The sequence below is a fragment of the Equus caballus genome, chromosome 5, assembly GCF_041296265.1.
Source record: "Equus caballus isolate H_3958 breed thoroughbred chromosome 5, TB-T2T, whole genome shotgun sequence".
Lineage (NCBI taxonomy): Eukaryota > Metazoa > Chordata > Mammalia > Perissodactyla > Equidae > Equus > Equus caballus.
In genome coordinates, this window is record NC_091688.1 from 57,010,767 (window position 1) to 57,028,120 (window position 17,354).

Sequence of the window (17,354 nt, forward strand, 5' to 3'; positions counted from 1 at the left end):
AATCTAGGCTTTGTGTTTTTTCCTCACTCAGAACCTATACGACCTTCTCAGCTTCTGTGTGTGTGTGTGGGGGGGGGGGGGGGGGGGTCAGGAAAAGCTTCTATTTTTTAAATGACTCATTATTCTTATAAGATGATATATGATCATTATTTAAGAGTCAGACAACAATAAAAATACAAAAAAAAGAGCACAGAGAGAAACCAATTTAAGTCCCAAAATTTTAGCAGCCAAAAACAGACATCAGAAACATTAGTGATAAATATCATTCCAGACATATTCAATATGTACATACCTAAATAAATATAAGAACAGAAATAATTTCATAGAAATGTAATCATAATATGACATTTGTAATAAAAAAATGAAACTAATCTGAATTTAATAGATTAAAAAGCAAATGAAGTAAAACTAAACTGCTGAACTTTGAATACTGATCCTATAACAGATATCCCTAAATTCCTATAATTCCAGAACTTTCAGTTCCTAAAAGATCTCCCCAGAGTTAGGGGGAAAAAAAGTCATGAAATATATTAAGAAGCTAAAGACATTCCCAGGGACTTTATTTTGATTCATCTCTAAATTGGATGGATTTTCTAAGTGCTAATTTAAAAAAAAAGGCACAAAGGTGTCCTATTCCTGGTATTCTTATTTGTTTGAGAAAGTTATCCTTACATCGGAAGGATAACCTAGTTGGTATAAAACACTTGGGAAAACTTTCCCCCCCCGGACCTTACCTATACTTCACTATCTTCTGGACTTGAACACACACTTGAACTTTTAACACAAAGTTTCTAAACATCTTTCATTTGGCTGCATTTTGTCACCAAGTAGTTTTACAAACATGCTCAGGGACGCTCTATTACCCTGGTTTTTCATGTTTGAGGCCGATTCTACGCACAACAATCTCAATCTGAATAATTCCACGCACCAGGTTTAGTCAGTTCAGAACGATGCTGTCACTAAAGATGAAAAAATCAACATTCTTTTGTCTTCTGAAAATTAGGCAGACACTGAATCCTCTCTGCCTCTCTTCAACATTTATCATTTCCCTCCTAATTTTTCTCTAGCTGTTGTTTGATTTCCATACGTTTACTAACTTGTCTCAATTTTGTTTTCTAAGTCCCTTACCATATTTTGAAAACTTTCTTTGTGTTGATTCCATTTTGGCCTCCATTTTGTTGATAATTTTATTTTTTCTTACACTTTTTTACTGATTATCATATCTTACTGTCTCTGAGCACTTGTATCTCTGTATATATACTTGTTTTACACAGATGAAAGCTCCATTCTCTTCTCTCTCATGGTGACATTTGGTCAGGGTTTTCAATTGTTATTTTCCGATAAGTATTTTTTGGCCGTAAGTTATTTTTCATGTTTCTTCCCTCTTTTTTTCTGGTAATATTTTTATATAAATTCTATACTTGTTCTTTTTTCATGAGTTACTCATTGCTATTTTTTTTCTTGAACCAGTTATTCATAAGAGTTTTTTGACATAAAAGGTCAGGAGAGTCCACATGTACATGTGCTTTGTTAGTCTATGCTTCTCCCCAGACAACTGAAACTAGCAATGCAGCACTGCTCATAACAGAGAATCTGTCAATTTATTCTCTTCCCTCTCCAAAGTTGTCAGGCACAAATATAGCTGGTCCATAAATCTTCACTGAATTCTATTTTTCTAGCTTCTCAAGAGCATCTTGTTTAGTGGGATCCAAAGGAGCATCCATCCATCACATCATCAGCCTGTCAGCCTGTTCTCATTGTTGCTAACGAGCATTTTGCTTTTGTACCTCAAGAGGTACCACTTACTTTGAAGAACTGTGCTCTACTGCCTTTTTGGTTTTGAAACCTGCAGCCACAAACATCCTCTCTTCAGTGTCCGAAACCTCTCTCTGCTCTTGATTGCTTCAGCCAACCTTTCTTCCTATTTTGTGATATGAAACATCAAGTATCTCTTACTTTTGCTAAAAATGGAGTTTACAGTTCTGTTTCTCCTTGTTGCTTTTAGGTGATTCCTATGTGTGTTAGGTGTTCCACTTCAGAAATACCATGTTAGATTATCTTCATTTTATGAATTTATCTTTTTTTTTCTTTTTTGGTGAGGAAGATTGGCCCTGAGCTAACATCTGTTGCCAATCTTCCTCTTTTTGCTTTAGGAAGATTGTCTCTCAGCTAACATCTGTGCCAATCTTCCTCTATTTTGTATGTAAGACGCCCCCACAGCCTGGCTTGATGAGCAGTGTGTAGGTCCATACCTGGGATTGAACCCATGAACCCCAGGCTGCTGAAGATGACTGCATGAACTTAACCACTCTGCCACCGGGCTGGCCCCTGAATTTATCACCTTTTTAATCACTTTACATTTTTCCTTGTTTTCACTATGATGATCTCTTGCTTTTATTCTATGTCAGTAATTCAGTTTTCAACTATGTACAGTCAGTTCTTTGTTCTTTCTCATTTATTTATTTGTTATAGAAAGATATTATTTAAGGTCTCAATTTGTTTCTTTAGCTCCACAATCTTTTTGTATCATTTTATTGTTTGGAGTTCTTATTTTGCTGAATTCAATTTCTATTAAGTATGAATTACTCATGGTGACTTTTTAAAATTTGAAACTAGGTTCTTTGTCATTCTTTTACATGCTATTTACCACCTTGCTTTTGTTTCTTGCAATAGGTTTGCATAACTTCCATGCTTTCTCTCTTCATCTTGCTCACATTTAACATGGTCAGCTATGACCTGAACTTTGATTTGACACTATATAGCTGAATTGTCCTTGAATTCCTCCCTACTGTGTGTGTGTGGGGGGGGGGGAGGGGGTGTCCCTCCCCTCCTGGATACAATCTGAGATCTGGAGTACCAGTGCCTTAGCTGATTTCCTGAAGTCCATGCATTCAAGGAGGATGGACGGTGAGAACCCCCTGGAGCTGTGGGCAGTTGTATACTGGACATCCTAGGCACTGGTCTCCCTTGTAAGATTAATAGAGAATACCACGAATTTGTTAACTCACTTTCTCTGCCCACTAAGGATTCAGGATAGGGTGGGAAAATGACTTAATTACCATGCCAGAAATCATCTTCTTTTTTTTGGCTGTCACATGTTTATGACATGAGGTTGCTGCCTTTCCTTCCTTCACTGCTGTTGATGAATTTATGCTGGTCTTTACTATTTTTGCTGCTATTGTTCATTTAGTCAGGAAAGGGAAAATTCTCTGATCTGGCTCCACTTTGCCATCTTTACCTGAAAATCCTTCTCAAGTGATGAAATGAAAGGAATACATAGTCTACTCACATCCCAATTTAAGACATATAACACTACAAACGCCTTTGATGCTCTGTTTAACCACTGCCCCTCATATATCACTGCCATTGTCCTAGATGCAGTCAGAGTCCTGAATTTTATGTTGGTCATTATCTTGACTTTACTAAAATCACTTCTGAATGCCTAAACAATATATTGTTCAGCTCTGTTTGTTTTGAACTTTAAAAATGTTGTATTATGTCCTCTTAATTGATGAATATAACCACAATGCATTCAGTTTCACTGCTGTATTGATTTTATTATATAAATTGTTAATGCAAACAATGTTTCTATGTATATGATATAAATATATATAACAAAGAGTGGAAATGCTAGATTATAGGGTATATGTATTTTCAACTTGACTAAATTTCTGTCTTTTAAATATAAGCTTTCAATACTGCTGGAATTAACTGTTATAATCTACAACGCTACCCTTGCCATAACATTTCCACACATATATGAGGGTCTGTTTAAGGGCTGTTTCTTCCATTCATCAGTCTATTTGTCTCTGTACACCAACACTACACTGTCAGTGTTGATAAGTGGGTAATGCAAACCCACCCAAATGTTTTTCCTCAGGAATATCTTGAAAGTTTCTCTTCTATATAAATTCTATAAGTGTCTAGTCAAGTTCCACTACAACAAAAAACCCCGTGGGGATTTGACTGGCATTGAATTGATGCTACAGATCAATTTGGACATGACTAAATTTTTTATAATATTGTTTACCTATACATTAACATCATACTTCTCTCCATTTATTTACGTTTTGAATTTTGCTTATCTTTTGTTGATTTGTAGAAAACTTACACTTTTGTTCCCACCACAGAAGGTATATTTTTGTAAAACGATAGTTTCTTGTCTTCTGTAGCTGGTACAGAGAAATGCTACTGATTTTTAATATCTATCGACCTTTTATTCAAAAAATATATTAAGCTCTTATTTTTAATAATTTAATTGTAGACTGTCAATATTTTAGGTAGTCATGCAATCTGTGAATAATTACTGTTTTCCTTCTTCCTTTCCAATTCTCAAATGTTTTGTTCATTTTGTTTTTCTTGTCTTACCATGCTGAGAAGGAACTTCAGCACAAGGCTAAATAAAGTTGGCAAAGGAATTTTTTAAAAACCTGCTAGCAGTTACAACTTCTCAACAGTAAATATTTTAAATATGTTCTCAGTGGGACATTTCTTTAGATAATTTAAACAGAAAAAAGAAGCCCAGAGTCCTGATAAACATACTTCTAGAAAGGCAAACATCTTCTAAGCATTAATCAAGTATTTGGGTAAATCTTGCAAAGAAAAGAAGGCAAAAAAACTAACCTTTTTGTAGTAAACTGGATCCCCTGTCAAGTAGCTGAGGTGAACAAACTCCATATGTAGCGTACCAAATTCAGCAAGAATGCTGCTGCCTGCAGATGCCCAGCCCCAGTTTCGCCCTACTCCACTGAACGAAAGTAAGGTAAAAGGAGACAGGATTGGGAAAAGAGCAAAACATTTTTTAAATGAATACATAACTTTCAACTACATCTCTTAGAAATTATTTCTAACACAATAGCTTGCTTACATGTAAAATTTTATTATTTTAAAGTTCTTTTGAATAGATAATACATCTACATGTTTTAAAAATCAAAATAATATAGAAAAGTATATTTCACCCCATTCTCACATATAATCTCTTTCATTATCTTCTAATGTATTGGGACAGAATTTTTGATGCATATATAAGCAATCCAAATATATATTATTTTCTTCCTTTCTTAAACAAAACATAGCAAAGTATACTTACTGCTTCATAGTTTACATTTTACTCTTAAGATAGACCTCAGTGGTCTTTCCATATCAGTTCATAAACAATTTTCTCATTTTGTTTACAGCTGCACAGAATTCTATGACATTAATAATTTTCAATTGGAATGCCCCACCCCAGAGGCCCATGAAAATGTGTGAGGGCATTTTGAGTTCTCTCAAATTGCATTTATTGTGCTGGCACCAAAGATGTAACAGGACAGGATCACACTATGAAGAATTGTCTTGCCCCTAATGCTGACAGTGCCTGTGTGAAAACTGCTGCATTATGCAAACAGATATAATTTACTTAATAAATCCTTGATTGGCGAGGGGGCCGGCCCCATGGCCGAGTGGTTAAGTTTGCACGCTCCACTTCGGCAGCCCAGGGTTGCACTGGTTCAGATCCTGGGGGTGGACATGGCACCACTCATCAGGCCATGCTGAGGCAGTGTTCCATGCAGCACAACCAGAGGGACCTACAACTAGAATATCCCACTATGTACTAGGGGACTTTGTGTAGAAGAAGGAAAAAAAAAAACAACAAAGATTGGCAACAGATGTTAGCTCAGGCGCCAATCTTTAAAAAAATTTTAAAAAGAAAAAAATCCTCAATTGGTGGTCCTTGGCATATTTCTAATATTTTGCTATTATGAAAACTTTTACAATGAAGAATCTTGTGTACATTTCATTTGTGCAGTATATCTCTAGGATATCTTTCTCCCTTTTCTTTTTAGCCTTATAATTTTTTATTGGAAGCCAGACTATATAAATGAAAAAGCATAGTAACTTTGGATGTTATCTTCTGTCCATGAAGGTTAAGGTTCTTCTGAAACACAGGTTGAGCACAAGCAGATTACCTTGGCTTTAAGCTTTGTTAAGGGTAGTCTGTTTCAGTTTCACCTCTACTTCTAGGAAGTGGCCCTCCAGCATCTCAGCTGAAAACCTGGGGCATCCACCAAGGGCCCTCCACCTTGGCAGCTCTAAACACTGACCTCTGTCTCTCCAGTACCACACAGCTGTTAAATTTCTCCTTTGCGCTTTAGCCTCCAAATGCTGTTTTCTGCTTTCTTTGAGCTTTGCCCCATGCAGGTGCAGTTATAGAATGAGCCAACAACTTGCAGGAATTTGTACATAAATTTTTGGGCTCTACCTCTGAAATTCCTTCCATCTTGAGATTCTGTCCCTCATGTCTCAGCCCTTTTGGTAGCTCCAAGTCCTGAGCATAGTCTCCTCTGCCCCAAATGACCAGCACGTTAGGCTTGGCCTCTATTGCCCTACACCATGATTTAGAACAGGCCCTCAGGGAAGAACTCAATGTTTACATGGAGATGACCTTCTCTTAGGATCATAGTGCTCAAGTCCTATGTCAGTTAAGTTGCTCTCCAATGCCTTCACACCATTTTGTCTAGCTCTCATGATTGTTTTTGGTGGGAGGTTTAGTCTAATATAAGCTATTCCATGGTTGGAACTGGACGACTAGATTAATTACTCAAGTAGCAGAGTTCATGGGTTATTCCTACTAGAAACCATTCTCTAGGATCTTTTCTACTTTTAGGAGAAAGTAAAAACATAAATCTTTCTCTTATTTTATATCCACTTGTGTACTGGTAATTCAATATGCTATATGTTATTTATCTGTTTGAGAAAACATTAAAATAGATATCAGGAAATATCACTAACTTACTTAAAGATTTGTATTCCTTTAGTGCTACTTTTACATTGTCTTTGAAATTATCATAGGCAAATACCACTAATAAATTGTTTTTGCAGCTAGACATGAGAATCAAGTAAGAATATAGACATAGTAACCATACAGGACATTCATTTCACAAATAGTAAGTGCCTACTACGCTCTGGGAGATACAGCAGTGAACCTGACATCTAACATTCCTGCTCCCATAATAAATAAGACCATTTTAAATAGCGATGTTATGAAGAAAACGAAATAGAGAAATAAAATATTGAGTCCTGGTGATAGAAGATGAGTTAGAAGAAAAACTCTTTATGTACAATGTTCAAAGAAAGTGTTTCTGAAATGACACAATTTAAACTGAGACCTGAATGACAAGAAGGAGCCAATGAGTAGTAGATCTGGGAGAAGAGAACTCCCACTGAAGAAACAGCAAATGCAGTGGCACTGAGGAAAAAGGTGGCTGGTGTGGCCAGAGCTCAGGAAGGGGAAGTGAATGAAACAGGATGAGGTTGGAGAACTAGATATAATCCAGGCTATGTAAGAATTCTGTAGGCCATGGTAAAATCAAAAACTTTTATTTTTAGTGTGATGGAAAGTCATGGAGGATTTTAAAAAATGTAACCTCATATTTAAGGAATAAAGCATACTATTTAGAAAGATTACCCAGGCTTCAGCATGGTGAATGGATTATAGTGTGGTTGAGTATAAACACAAAGCCCCTGGAAGGCCAACAGCTGTAAAAACTTTCTGGCCAAAGGTCCCAAATGAAAGTTTCACTCATAGTGCATTTAAACACTTTTCAAAATACTACATTCCAAACAATGTTGTTCACTTTTTATTTTACACACAGCCTCACAGGAACAATCTAAAATGTTAAATTTGATATCTACGTATATTCTAACAACTCAGAAAAATAAGAAAAACCCTAAAAACAGGATATAACACTGCTGAGGACAGAAAAGTTCCAACTATAAAAAGGTAGAGCTGTCAAAAACCAACCAGATCATAATTTCACACAAATACTATGATTTTTCAACTGATCAAAATAAAAGGTATAGATATTAAACTTTGCATATTTTTATGTAATCTATGAGTATTTTTATATATATTCAGAGAAACTGAACAAAAAATTTGCAATGAACACCAAAAGATAAAAACAAGCAAACAAGCAAAAAACATGATTTCTCTCTTGGCTAACCACAAGCAACTGGATTTTAGAAATGTTTGATAAACTTTTGGTGATTTGTATGATAAATCAACCTAAGTGTCCCATATTGTATTAAAATTTTTTGATAATGAGTTACCTATATTCCATTCGCATTTTGCTTAAAATATTGCAATTATTAAAAACAAAGCATGCAGGGCCAGCCTCAGTGGCCTAGTGGTCAAGTTCAGTGCACTGCACTCTGCTTCAGTAGTCTGGGGTTGAGTTCCTGGGTGCAGACCTACACCACTCATCTGTCAGTGGCCATGCTGTGGTGGTGGCTCACATACAAAAAGAAGAAAATTAGCAACAGATGTTAGCTCAGGAAGAATCTTCCTCAGCAAAAAGAGGAAGATTGGCAATGGATGTTAGCTCAGGGTGAGTCTTCCTCAGCTAAAAAACAACAACAACAAAAAAGCACACAAACAGATTGATGTTGAAATTTATCCCAATAAAAGCAAGGAAACAAATAAATTAAACAATGAACACTCAAAAAATGAATAATTTTAAGTTGAAATATCTTGATTTGTACGAAGAATCTTGTGATGGAGCTCCTATTTTTAATTAGATATAATTTATATTGTATACTTTACAGAATGAAATTGAAAAGACCTATGATTTTTGAATCATCTAAATTAGAAGAAATACTAAAAATAAAATAAAAATAGAAGTTTTATTTTTCAATGTAAAAATATGTAGAAGGTACTCTGAATGAAAGCAATAGAAGGCAATTTGTGAAAATATCTGGTCTGAAATATTTACACATTTTAATATGCAAAAATTTAAAATTGAGAATATCCTGCTTTCAAGCATAATTTATTCTGAGCAACTGCAGAGAAAACATTTGTTCAAACAAAAGCATACCAAAAGAGTCAACTGAAGGTGTCGATAATTGCAAATTCGGATAAAAGTACCAGGATGTATGTCTTTGTTTAGAAATGGTTTTATTTTTAGAAAACAGTTTTTGAATGGAACTATTTTACAGATCATCCAATAAAATGAAGCCAATTTGACAGTCATTAAATACTTTAAAAATCAAATAATTTTAATTATTTTAGCTCCTCCATTCATTCTCGAATTGCACACTTATGAATAATACATTATATGGTTACCCACATTATATGATATCATAACCTGGCTTTTTTAGTTTAGCATAATGTAAATATTTTCTCTGTGACAGCATGTTATTTAATATAATGTACTACTAAAATTTGCTTAACCAATCATCTTACTCTTGGACATTCAATGTGTACTTAACGTTTCTCTTTTTACAAAATATGCTATGATAAACATCATTTCCTACATAAGTCTCATTTAGTTCATGCCTCTAATTATTTCCTTAGGGTAAATTGCCAGAGATAGAATTGCTGGGTCAAAAGGAGCACGTTTTAAAAGCTTTTAATAGATAATGATAAACTCTTCTTCAAGGATGCTGTATACAAGTAAAGCTACAATGTAAGAATGGTCATCCTCCCGCGTCCTTATCTAAACAGACGTTAAGTTTTTTAAAAAAAGTTAAAACCTTCACTATTTGGCAGAATATGAATGCAACAGGTTTATTTCATTTGGATTTTAACGTGAAATCTCATTCTGTTACATTTTACTTAACTGGGAGAGGGATGTAATACAGTCATACGATCTAAAGTTCAAAAGCACAAACGAGCACAAGTCAAGGTCTCCCTCTGCGCCCTCTTCCCACCAGTCCAGCCCCAAACCAGTCTGCATTCTCAGTTTCTCTTCTCTCTTTTCGGAAAATTTTATGCCTATAAAAGCAGAATTTGAATTGTTTATTACATGAGGATTTAACATCATTTTATATGTTGATTGGTCATTTCTATTTCTAATTCTGTATTTTTCCGAACATTTTTAATAAATATTTTTTTCAAATTTAAGATTGTCTTTCAGTTATCGGTTAATGGAATGTTTTGTTGTTGCTTTTGGGTTTTTTTTTTTAATTACACAGCCCCTCAGCCAAGCCTTGGATCTATCTGGTTTATTTTTCTTTTTAAGTAAACAACATTGAGGTACAGTGTAACACAAAAATGCATCCATTAAGGTACGCAGTTTAAAGGGCTTTGACAAATGAATACAATGGTATAAGAACCAAGCCAATTCTTCCGAAACGTGTCCCCATGCCCTTTTGCAGTCAAGTCATACTTTTCCTCCACCCAGTCTGCTTTCTCCTACTATTGATTAGTTTTGCATGTTCTAGAATTTCATATGAAAATAACCACACAGTATACATTCTGTGTTTGACTCTCTCATGCTGTCTCACTAATTCGATTCTTATTGTAAGTGGTGTTCACTGTATGAATACAACTATTTAGTTGTGCACCTGATGATAAACATTTGAGCTGTTTACAGTTTGGGGCTGTTATGAATAAGGTTGTTATAAACAACCTTCATATGGACAAATGCTTTCACTTCTCTTGGGCATATAAATACCTTAGGAGTATGATTTCTGGATCATATCATAATTCTATTTTAAGTTTATAAAAAACAGCCAAACTGTTTTCCAAAGTGGCTTTACCACTTTGTGACATCCCACCAATCTAAGTCTACTATCAAGCTTTTTTGATAATTTTTCCTATAGATATAGATATTTTGATATCTATTTTTCTCCACTTCTTTAGTCCTCATTTCCTGCTTCATTTGGATCGAGTACTTTTTAGTACAGGCATACTTCGTTTAGCTTGTACTTTCCTTATTGCACTTTGTAGATACTGCATTTTTTATAAGACCCTCTACCAGCAAAAAGATTATAACTTGCTGAAGGCTCAGGCGATGGTAAGCATTTTTTAGCAGTACAGTATTTTTTAATTAAGGTAAGTATGCTGCTTTTTTAGACATAACGCTATTGCACACTTAGACTACAGTATAGTATAAATATAACTTCTATATGCACTGGGAAGCCAAAAAATTCATGTGACGCTTTATTACAAAATTTGCTTTGCTGCAATGGTCTGGAACTGAACCCACAATATCTCCCAACTATGTCTGTATTCCATTTCTCCACTGGCTTATTTTTGTCTGTGTGACCCCTTTAGGGATTACAATACGCACCATTAACTTATCACAATATACCTTCAAATATCATACCACTTCACATGTAATGTAAGAACATCACAACAGCATACTTTCATATCCCCATACCATCCTTTGTGCTACTCTGCTCACACACTTCTCTTCTACACATATTACAGACCTCAGGATGCAAAGTTATTATTTTCTTTTAAGTAATACTCCAGGACCGAAACAAAAAAGTAAGCATTTTATTCTCACATAATTACCCTTTCCACTGTTCTTCATTTCTTTATGCAGGTCTGCCTTTCCATTTAGTGTCATTAAAATTTCCCTTAACACTTCTGATAATAGAGGCCTGCTGGCAATAAATCTGATACATGCTCAACACAAGGTTGACATAAGGGAAGCCATATTGTAGAAAAGAAACTGTGTTGTAACTTTGAATGATCTCTGATTACCTAACCCAGACATGCTCTGCAGCTTTTATGGCCGTTTCCAGCTGCTACAAGTTGGTAACTTTGTTCCTTTGAGTTCCCTAGGAATGTGATGACCCCCAGGCAGGGAGTCCATGCTGATAGCCATCATCAATGACAACTGAAAGATCGGGGTATAGGGCTTTGCTGCCCCCGTCTCTGATGCATATCCAGTAAAACAAAAGACTATCAGGAAAGAAGACCTGATGTCTGCCCCCACCTGGAGATCAGATGCCTCCCCCAACCTGGAGACCAGCCCCTTATATAACTGGCCTGTAGTCTTTGGTCTGTAAGATGGTTCTTTCCGACATTAGTCAGCCATCTTCCCCCTTGCTAACAAGGTGTAATAAAAAGTCCTTTCTCTCCTACCACGTTGCCTCTTGACTATGGGCATGTCTTGCGGCACGCAGATGACCCCCTACTCCCTGCTTTGGGCAGTAACGAATTCTCTAAGCTTTTACTTGTCTAAAAAAGTCTTATTTTCACCTTTAGTTTTAAAGAATATTTTTAGTGGTTTTAGAATTCTATGCTGACTTTTTTCTTTCACCACTTTCCAGATGCATTCCATTGTCTTCTGGCTTGCACGGCTTCAGACAAGAAAGCAAGCAGTATTTCTATCCTTGTTCCCTGTGTATGTCTTTCATCCTCTGGATATTTTTAAGTGTTTTTTCCTTTTCCATTGATTTTCATTATGTCTCTTTATGTTTATCTTGTTAAGGTTTCATCAGGTGTCTGGGATCTGTGAGTTTGTAGTTGTTCATCAAATTAGGGAAATTTCTAGCCATTACTTCTTCAAATAGTTTTTCTGCCACTCCTCCTGCCCCCCACCCTCAACTACTACATTACATGCATGTCCATTATATGTTAAACATCTGATATTGTCCCACAGGTCACTTGGCTGTGTTCCTCCCCACCACCTCAGCCTTTTATTTTTCTTTCTATGCTTCAGTTTGGGTGGTTTCTGTTGCTAGGTCTTCAAGCCCACTGATCTTTTCTGATGCAGTGTAAAATCTCCCATAAAGTGTGTCAAGTGAATTTTTTATTTCATATATTTCTCAGCTCTAGACATTCCATTAGGTCTTTTCTTTTTAAAATCTCTCATCTTATTATGTTCACATTTTCCTTTAAATCTTTGAGCATACTTAAAATAGCTATTTTGAAGTCCTTTACTAACGTCTCTATCATCCCTGTTATTGCTGTGGATGTTTCTATTGACAGTTTTTCTCCTGATTATAGATTATATTCTCTTGCTTCTTTGCACAACTAATTTTTATTAGACTCTGTACAGTATGAAAATATGTTGTTGAGTATCTGAATTTTATTTTCTTTCTCAAAAAATTTTCAATTTTCTTTTGACTGACAGTTAAACAGCCTGTGGATGGCTTGGTTCTTTCAGGGACTGTTTTCAGGCTCTGCCAGGGCAGGTCCACAGCTCCCTTACTCTATGGCTAGTTTAGCTCTTCACTAAGGCAGGATGCTTTTGTAGGGCAATCCAATATCCCAAGTGCTCAAAAAGAGGTTCTGCTTTTCAACTGGCCCATTTACTCAACTCTTTCATTATTCTTAGAGTTTTTTAATCAATCATCTTTTTTATTCAAGGAAAGCAATCATATGATCTGTAATTAATTACAATTTTGTCTCCAATCATCTTTACCTTATTCATTTTTCCTATTTGGTTACACATGTTAGAGCCTCCAGAAAAATGTTAAACACTGTCTTACTCTTGGTTTTAATGAGACATCCCTAACAATTCATTAAATCTTTTGTTGAAGAAAGACTGTACAAATTCCAGGCTTTGTATCATGTTAGGAAAGCCTCCTGACTCCTAGATTACATAAATAAAATCATTCTCCATGTATTCCCTCTACTATTTTACATTAAGAGTATCAATAAAAATTGAAAAGGTTAAGCATTTTTGAAGTGAACTTAAGAAATGTTCATAATCTATGTAAAAAAGCCTTATACCTCTACTGACTGACATAAAATAAGACTTAAATCAAGAAAGGACATAACTTATTATGGGGAAAGAAGATTTAATGTAAAGATATTTCCAAAATAAAGTTCTAAAGTTAATGCAAATCCAACTAAAATATAAAAGATCAAAAAAACAAACTAGACATAGTAATCCTAAATTTCACACGAAGAAAACAAACACGTGAGAACAGCTAAGAAAATGCTGAAATACAGGATTCTAAAGGGACTAATACTATCAGACCATAAAGCAATTATAGTATAATAATTAAATCAATAAACTAGAGTTAGAATAAATGCATTAATGCAATATAAGATAGTCTATAAAATAGATTAACAAAAAATAAGAAAGTACTTTTTATACTTTATTATATTTTATCATAAAATTACTACTTCAGTGGGCAAAGAGGAATTATTTCATAAGTAACATCAGAGCAATAATCTAAACATTTCAGAAAACTAAAGCTCAATTTTTATCTTCTTTCTTATACCATAATAAATTCCAGACGGATCAAAGATATAAAAGAAAAAATTAAGCCATTATTGTACAGAAAAAGATGGAAATTTTTGAAGAAAAAAATTCTCATAAATAATAGCAAAAAACATTTGCAATATATATGACAAAGTACTAATTTAGTTAATATACAAACAGATCTTAAGAACTGATGTCTAAAATATCCAATAGAAAACAGGAAAGGATATAAAAAGGATGTGCACTGAATAAAACATATTCAAAAATCAACGAAATAAAAATTAAAATGATTTCATTTTTTATCTATTGATAAAAATAAACAGTATCTGCAAATTTCGGATAAGGGCATTCTCACACACTTATTATGGAAATGTCAACTGGTATATCCTCTTTGTGTCTATCAATATAAATAGTTCACATAACTCTTTGATCCAGCATTTCTACCAAAGATAGACCAACACGTTTACATGTACACACACATATGCACACACATGATTCCCAACATATGCAGACTAACTCTAGCATTTTTTAATAGCAAAAAACTGGAAATAACCTAACAGTTCATTAATAGGAAACTCACTTTAAATAAATTTTAGTGTTTTTGTAAGCATAATATTATGAAGTTCTTAAAAAGAATGAAGTAAATACATATAAAGTGCTGATATGGAATAAGTCTCAAGACCTATTGTTAAATGAAAACCACAAGTAAATAATACATACATACAAGGGCATGTGCGCATATATAATACATAACATGTCTGGAAGGATACCTAAGAAACTTTTAATAGTGGTTTCCTGGAGGGACTAGGGGTTTGGAATCGAAGCTTACTTTATAGAGAATATATGCTATTTCAATACATGTACATTCACCCAATACATGCATTTCTTTTTCCAATTAAAACATCTAGTTAGATAAAAAGAGAAGAGAAAATGTTGGTGGGGGGAAACAGAGAGAGGGAAGGGAAGGGAGAGAGGGAAGGAGAAGGCAAAGAGGGAGAGGGAGGGAGGAATCTATTTTACTGCTGCTTGTGTAGTCTGAGAAGGAAGGGAAGAGACAGTAAGAAAGTGAATTCTGGTTCCTACTTAGAAGTGGGTAGCCAGCATGACAGAGTACGTTTATTTAATGCAAAAATAGGGTCACATTCTTGTATATGCTGCTTTTTCACTTAATACATCACAAATATAATCTTTCCTCAAAAATTCACTTCTGGAACATCATTCCAAATGGCTATGTCACATTCCACTGTATGGACATGCCCCTCCTTTGTATTTAATGCCATTTCATTCTATTTTCATTAATATAAACATCACTGCCGTGAACAACCTTACAGTTAAATCTCTGTGCATACTTTCACTTATTTCCTTAATATAAATTTCCAGAAGTAAAATTACAAGATCATAGCGCAGGCGTATTTCAAGGTTTCTGAAACCTACTGCCAATCTACCTTCCGAGTTCCTCAAATTTCCACTTCCAAGAACATACGCGGTTTTCATTTCTTCACTCTGCCAATCCTAGATAACATCATTCCCTTTTTGTCAATTTTCTAGGCAAAAAAAAATTGGAATCTTATATTTTAAATCTAAATTTTTTTGATTACTTAAGTGACTAAAGATTTTTCATGTTTATCTTTCAACTCTATTTCTTTTCTGAATTACCTATTCATGTAATTAGCAGCTTTTTAAATAATTGGTGGGTGTTTTTCTTATAGTGTAAAAAAGCTACTTATATATTAAGAATGATGCTCATATGCTACCAATACCATCACTGCCACTAACATTTTTCCTAGTTTATTTCCCCTAAATTTTGTGTTACTTTATAGTATCCTTAAGTTCAACATGATTGAAAAATTCAAGAGAAGGATATGTTTAAAATTCAAATATTTCCTGAAGTAAAACTTTGTCAAATGCCTGCTTTCTCTGCCTCTTAGATTGGGTTCTCCAAATTTTAAGGCATAAAATCTTTTTAAAGGTCCTAATTTTTACCCACTTATTCCTTCTTGAACAACGAGAGATCAATCCAAGCTAAGTATTTACCCCTAATCACAGTAGACCATTTCCTCTTAGAACCCTTCACTGAACACCGGATGATAACAGAATAACCCTCTGTGGTCAAGATGCAGAAATTCAGTGCTATAGTAGTTTGAGGATTACGTGGAGGATGCTGAAGCTGTTGGCTGGGAAATTTAATCTGTGCGGTTCCTTCTCTCTTTTTAATGAAGCCTTCCATGTATGGTTTTCTGCTGGCTCAGCTTCTACTCTGCATACTCAGCTTAGCTTCATTCCTTGTGCTTTTGCCAACCATGACAGAATCATAACACTGCTTATCAGACTTCTGCCTGGGATAACTGTTATTTGCACACGATGCATGCAGTTATCATGTTAAGTGCTAAGCAGACAGTGGTCAACAAAACAGGCACGGCTCTGTTGGATGGATGTACATAGCAAAAGGACTGAATCTAGTACAGGGGTAAAGTATCATTGCTTTTCAATGTTGTTGCCTTCAAGAGAGCAAAGGATTCCAAGAAAAATGTTGTTTGTCTCCCAAGTTATCCCTACAAATGAGGGGGTAGTAATGATGTCTAGGGCCTTCTTTACTTATGCCCCAGAGACGTCTTGCTACTTTTTCAGAGAGAAGAATTTCAAATACACTTTCCAGATCTTCCTTCAGTCTCCTGATAATGAAATTTATCTCAGTAACTCCAAAGCGAGCTTTCTAGTTAAAAGTTGAGCCCCTTACAGAAATGGCACTGTTGCCCTTTTGTAAGTCTCCATACTTAAAGGATTGGCTGAGGCATCTGGAGGTTCATATATACTGGTCCCCCATAGTTCATCACCAGCCCTTCCTCTAAAAGTCCAAGTTTCTCCCCTATACTTTCTCATCTCTGCATCCCTTTTTGGGTAAACTATTTCTTCCACTCAAAATGCCCTATCCCACCTGTATCACCTACTAACATCTTACTCCTTTACAAAAGCAAACTAAACTGATCCATGAAAACTCCCTGATCTTCTTAAATAAAAGTAAATTTCCTTTTCACCAACAATCTCCTATCAGGTTGCTTGCACGATGATGTCATCTGCATTATAACATAATATTTAGGTACCTGTCATGTGTCATTCCACTGAATATCACAACCACGTAGCCCTGGCTGGTTCTTTGAAAGTGAGAACTGTGTCATTTCATTCAAAATGTCTACAGTATCTTGCTTAGGGGTGTGAAGAAAAAAATTGAACACCATCATTTACTGAGTGTCTGATATTAGTATAAAAAGATACATAGCAGATAATATGGAGAGTAAACGATACAAGGATATAATTAATGTATTATATCAGATGGACAGAGCCCTAGCAAAGTATATCTTACTAAAATTTACTTTAAGTGAAGAGAAAACAAATTGCCTAATGTAATTTATTTAAGTGATAAAAGAT

At 34.9% G+C, this 17,354-nt stretch overlaps 1 protein-coding gene across 10 annotated transcripts in view; it reads right to left on the reverse strand.

Moving 5' to 3' along the window:
• Positions 1-17,354, reverse strand: part of MAN1A2 (mannosidase alpha class 1A member 2) — a 209,322-nt gene that overhangs the window by 89,592 nt on the left and 102,376 nt on the right. For all 10 annotated transcript variants that reach the window (XM_070267135.1, XM_070267139.1, XM_070267136.1 and 7 more), the window contains exon 7: positions 4,624-4,747. In XM_070267135.1, the coding sequence (XP_070123236.1) occupies positions 4,624-4,747 (124 nt within the window). The remainder of the gene's footprint in view (positions 1-4,623; positions 4,748-17,354) is intronic.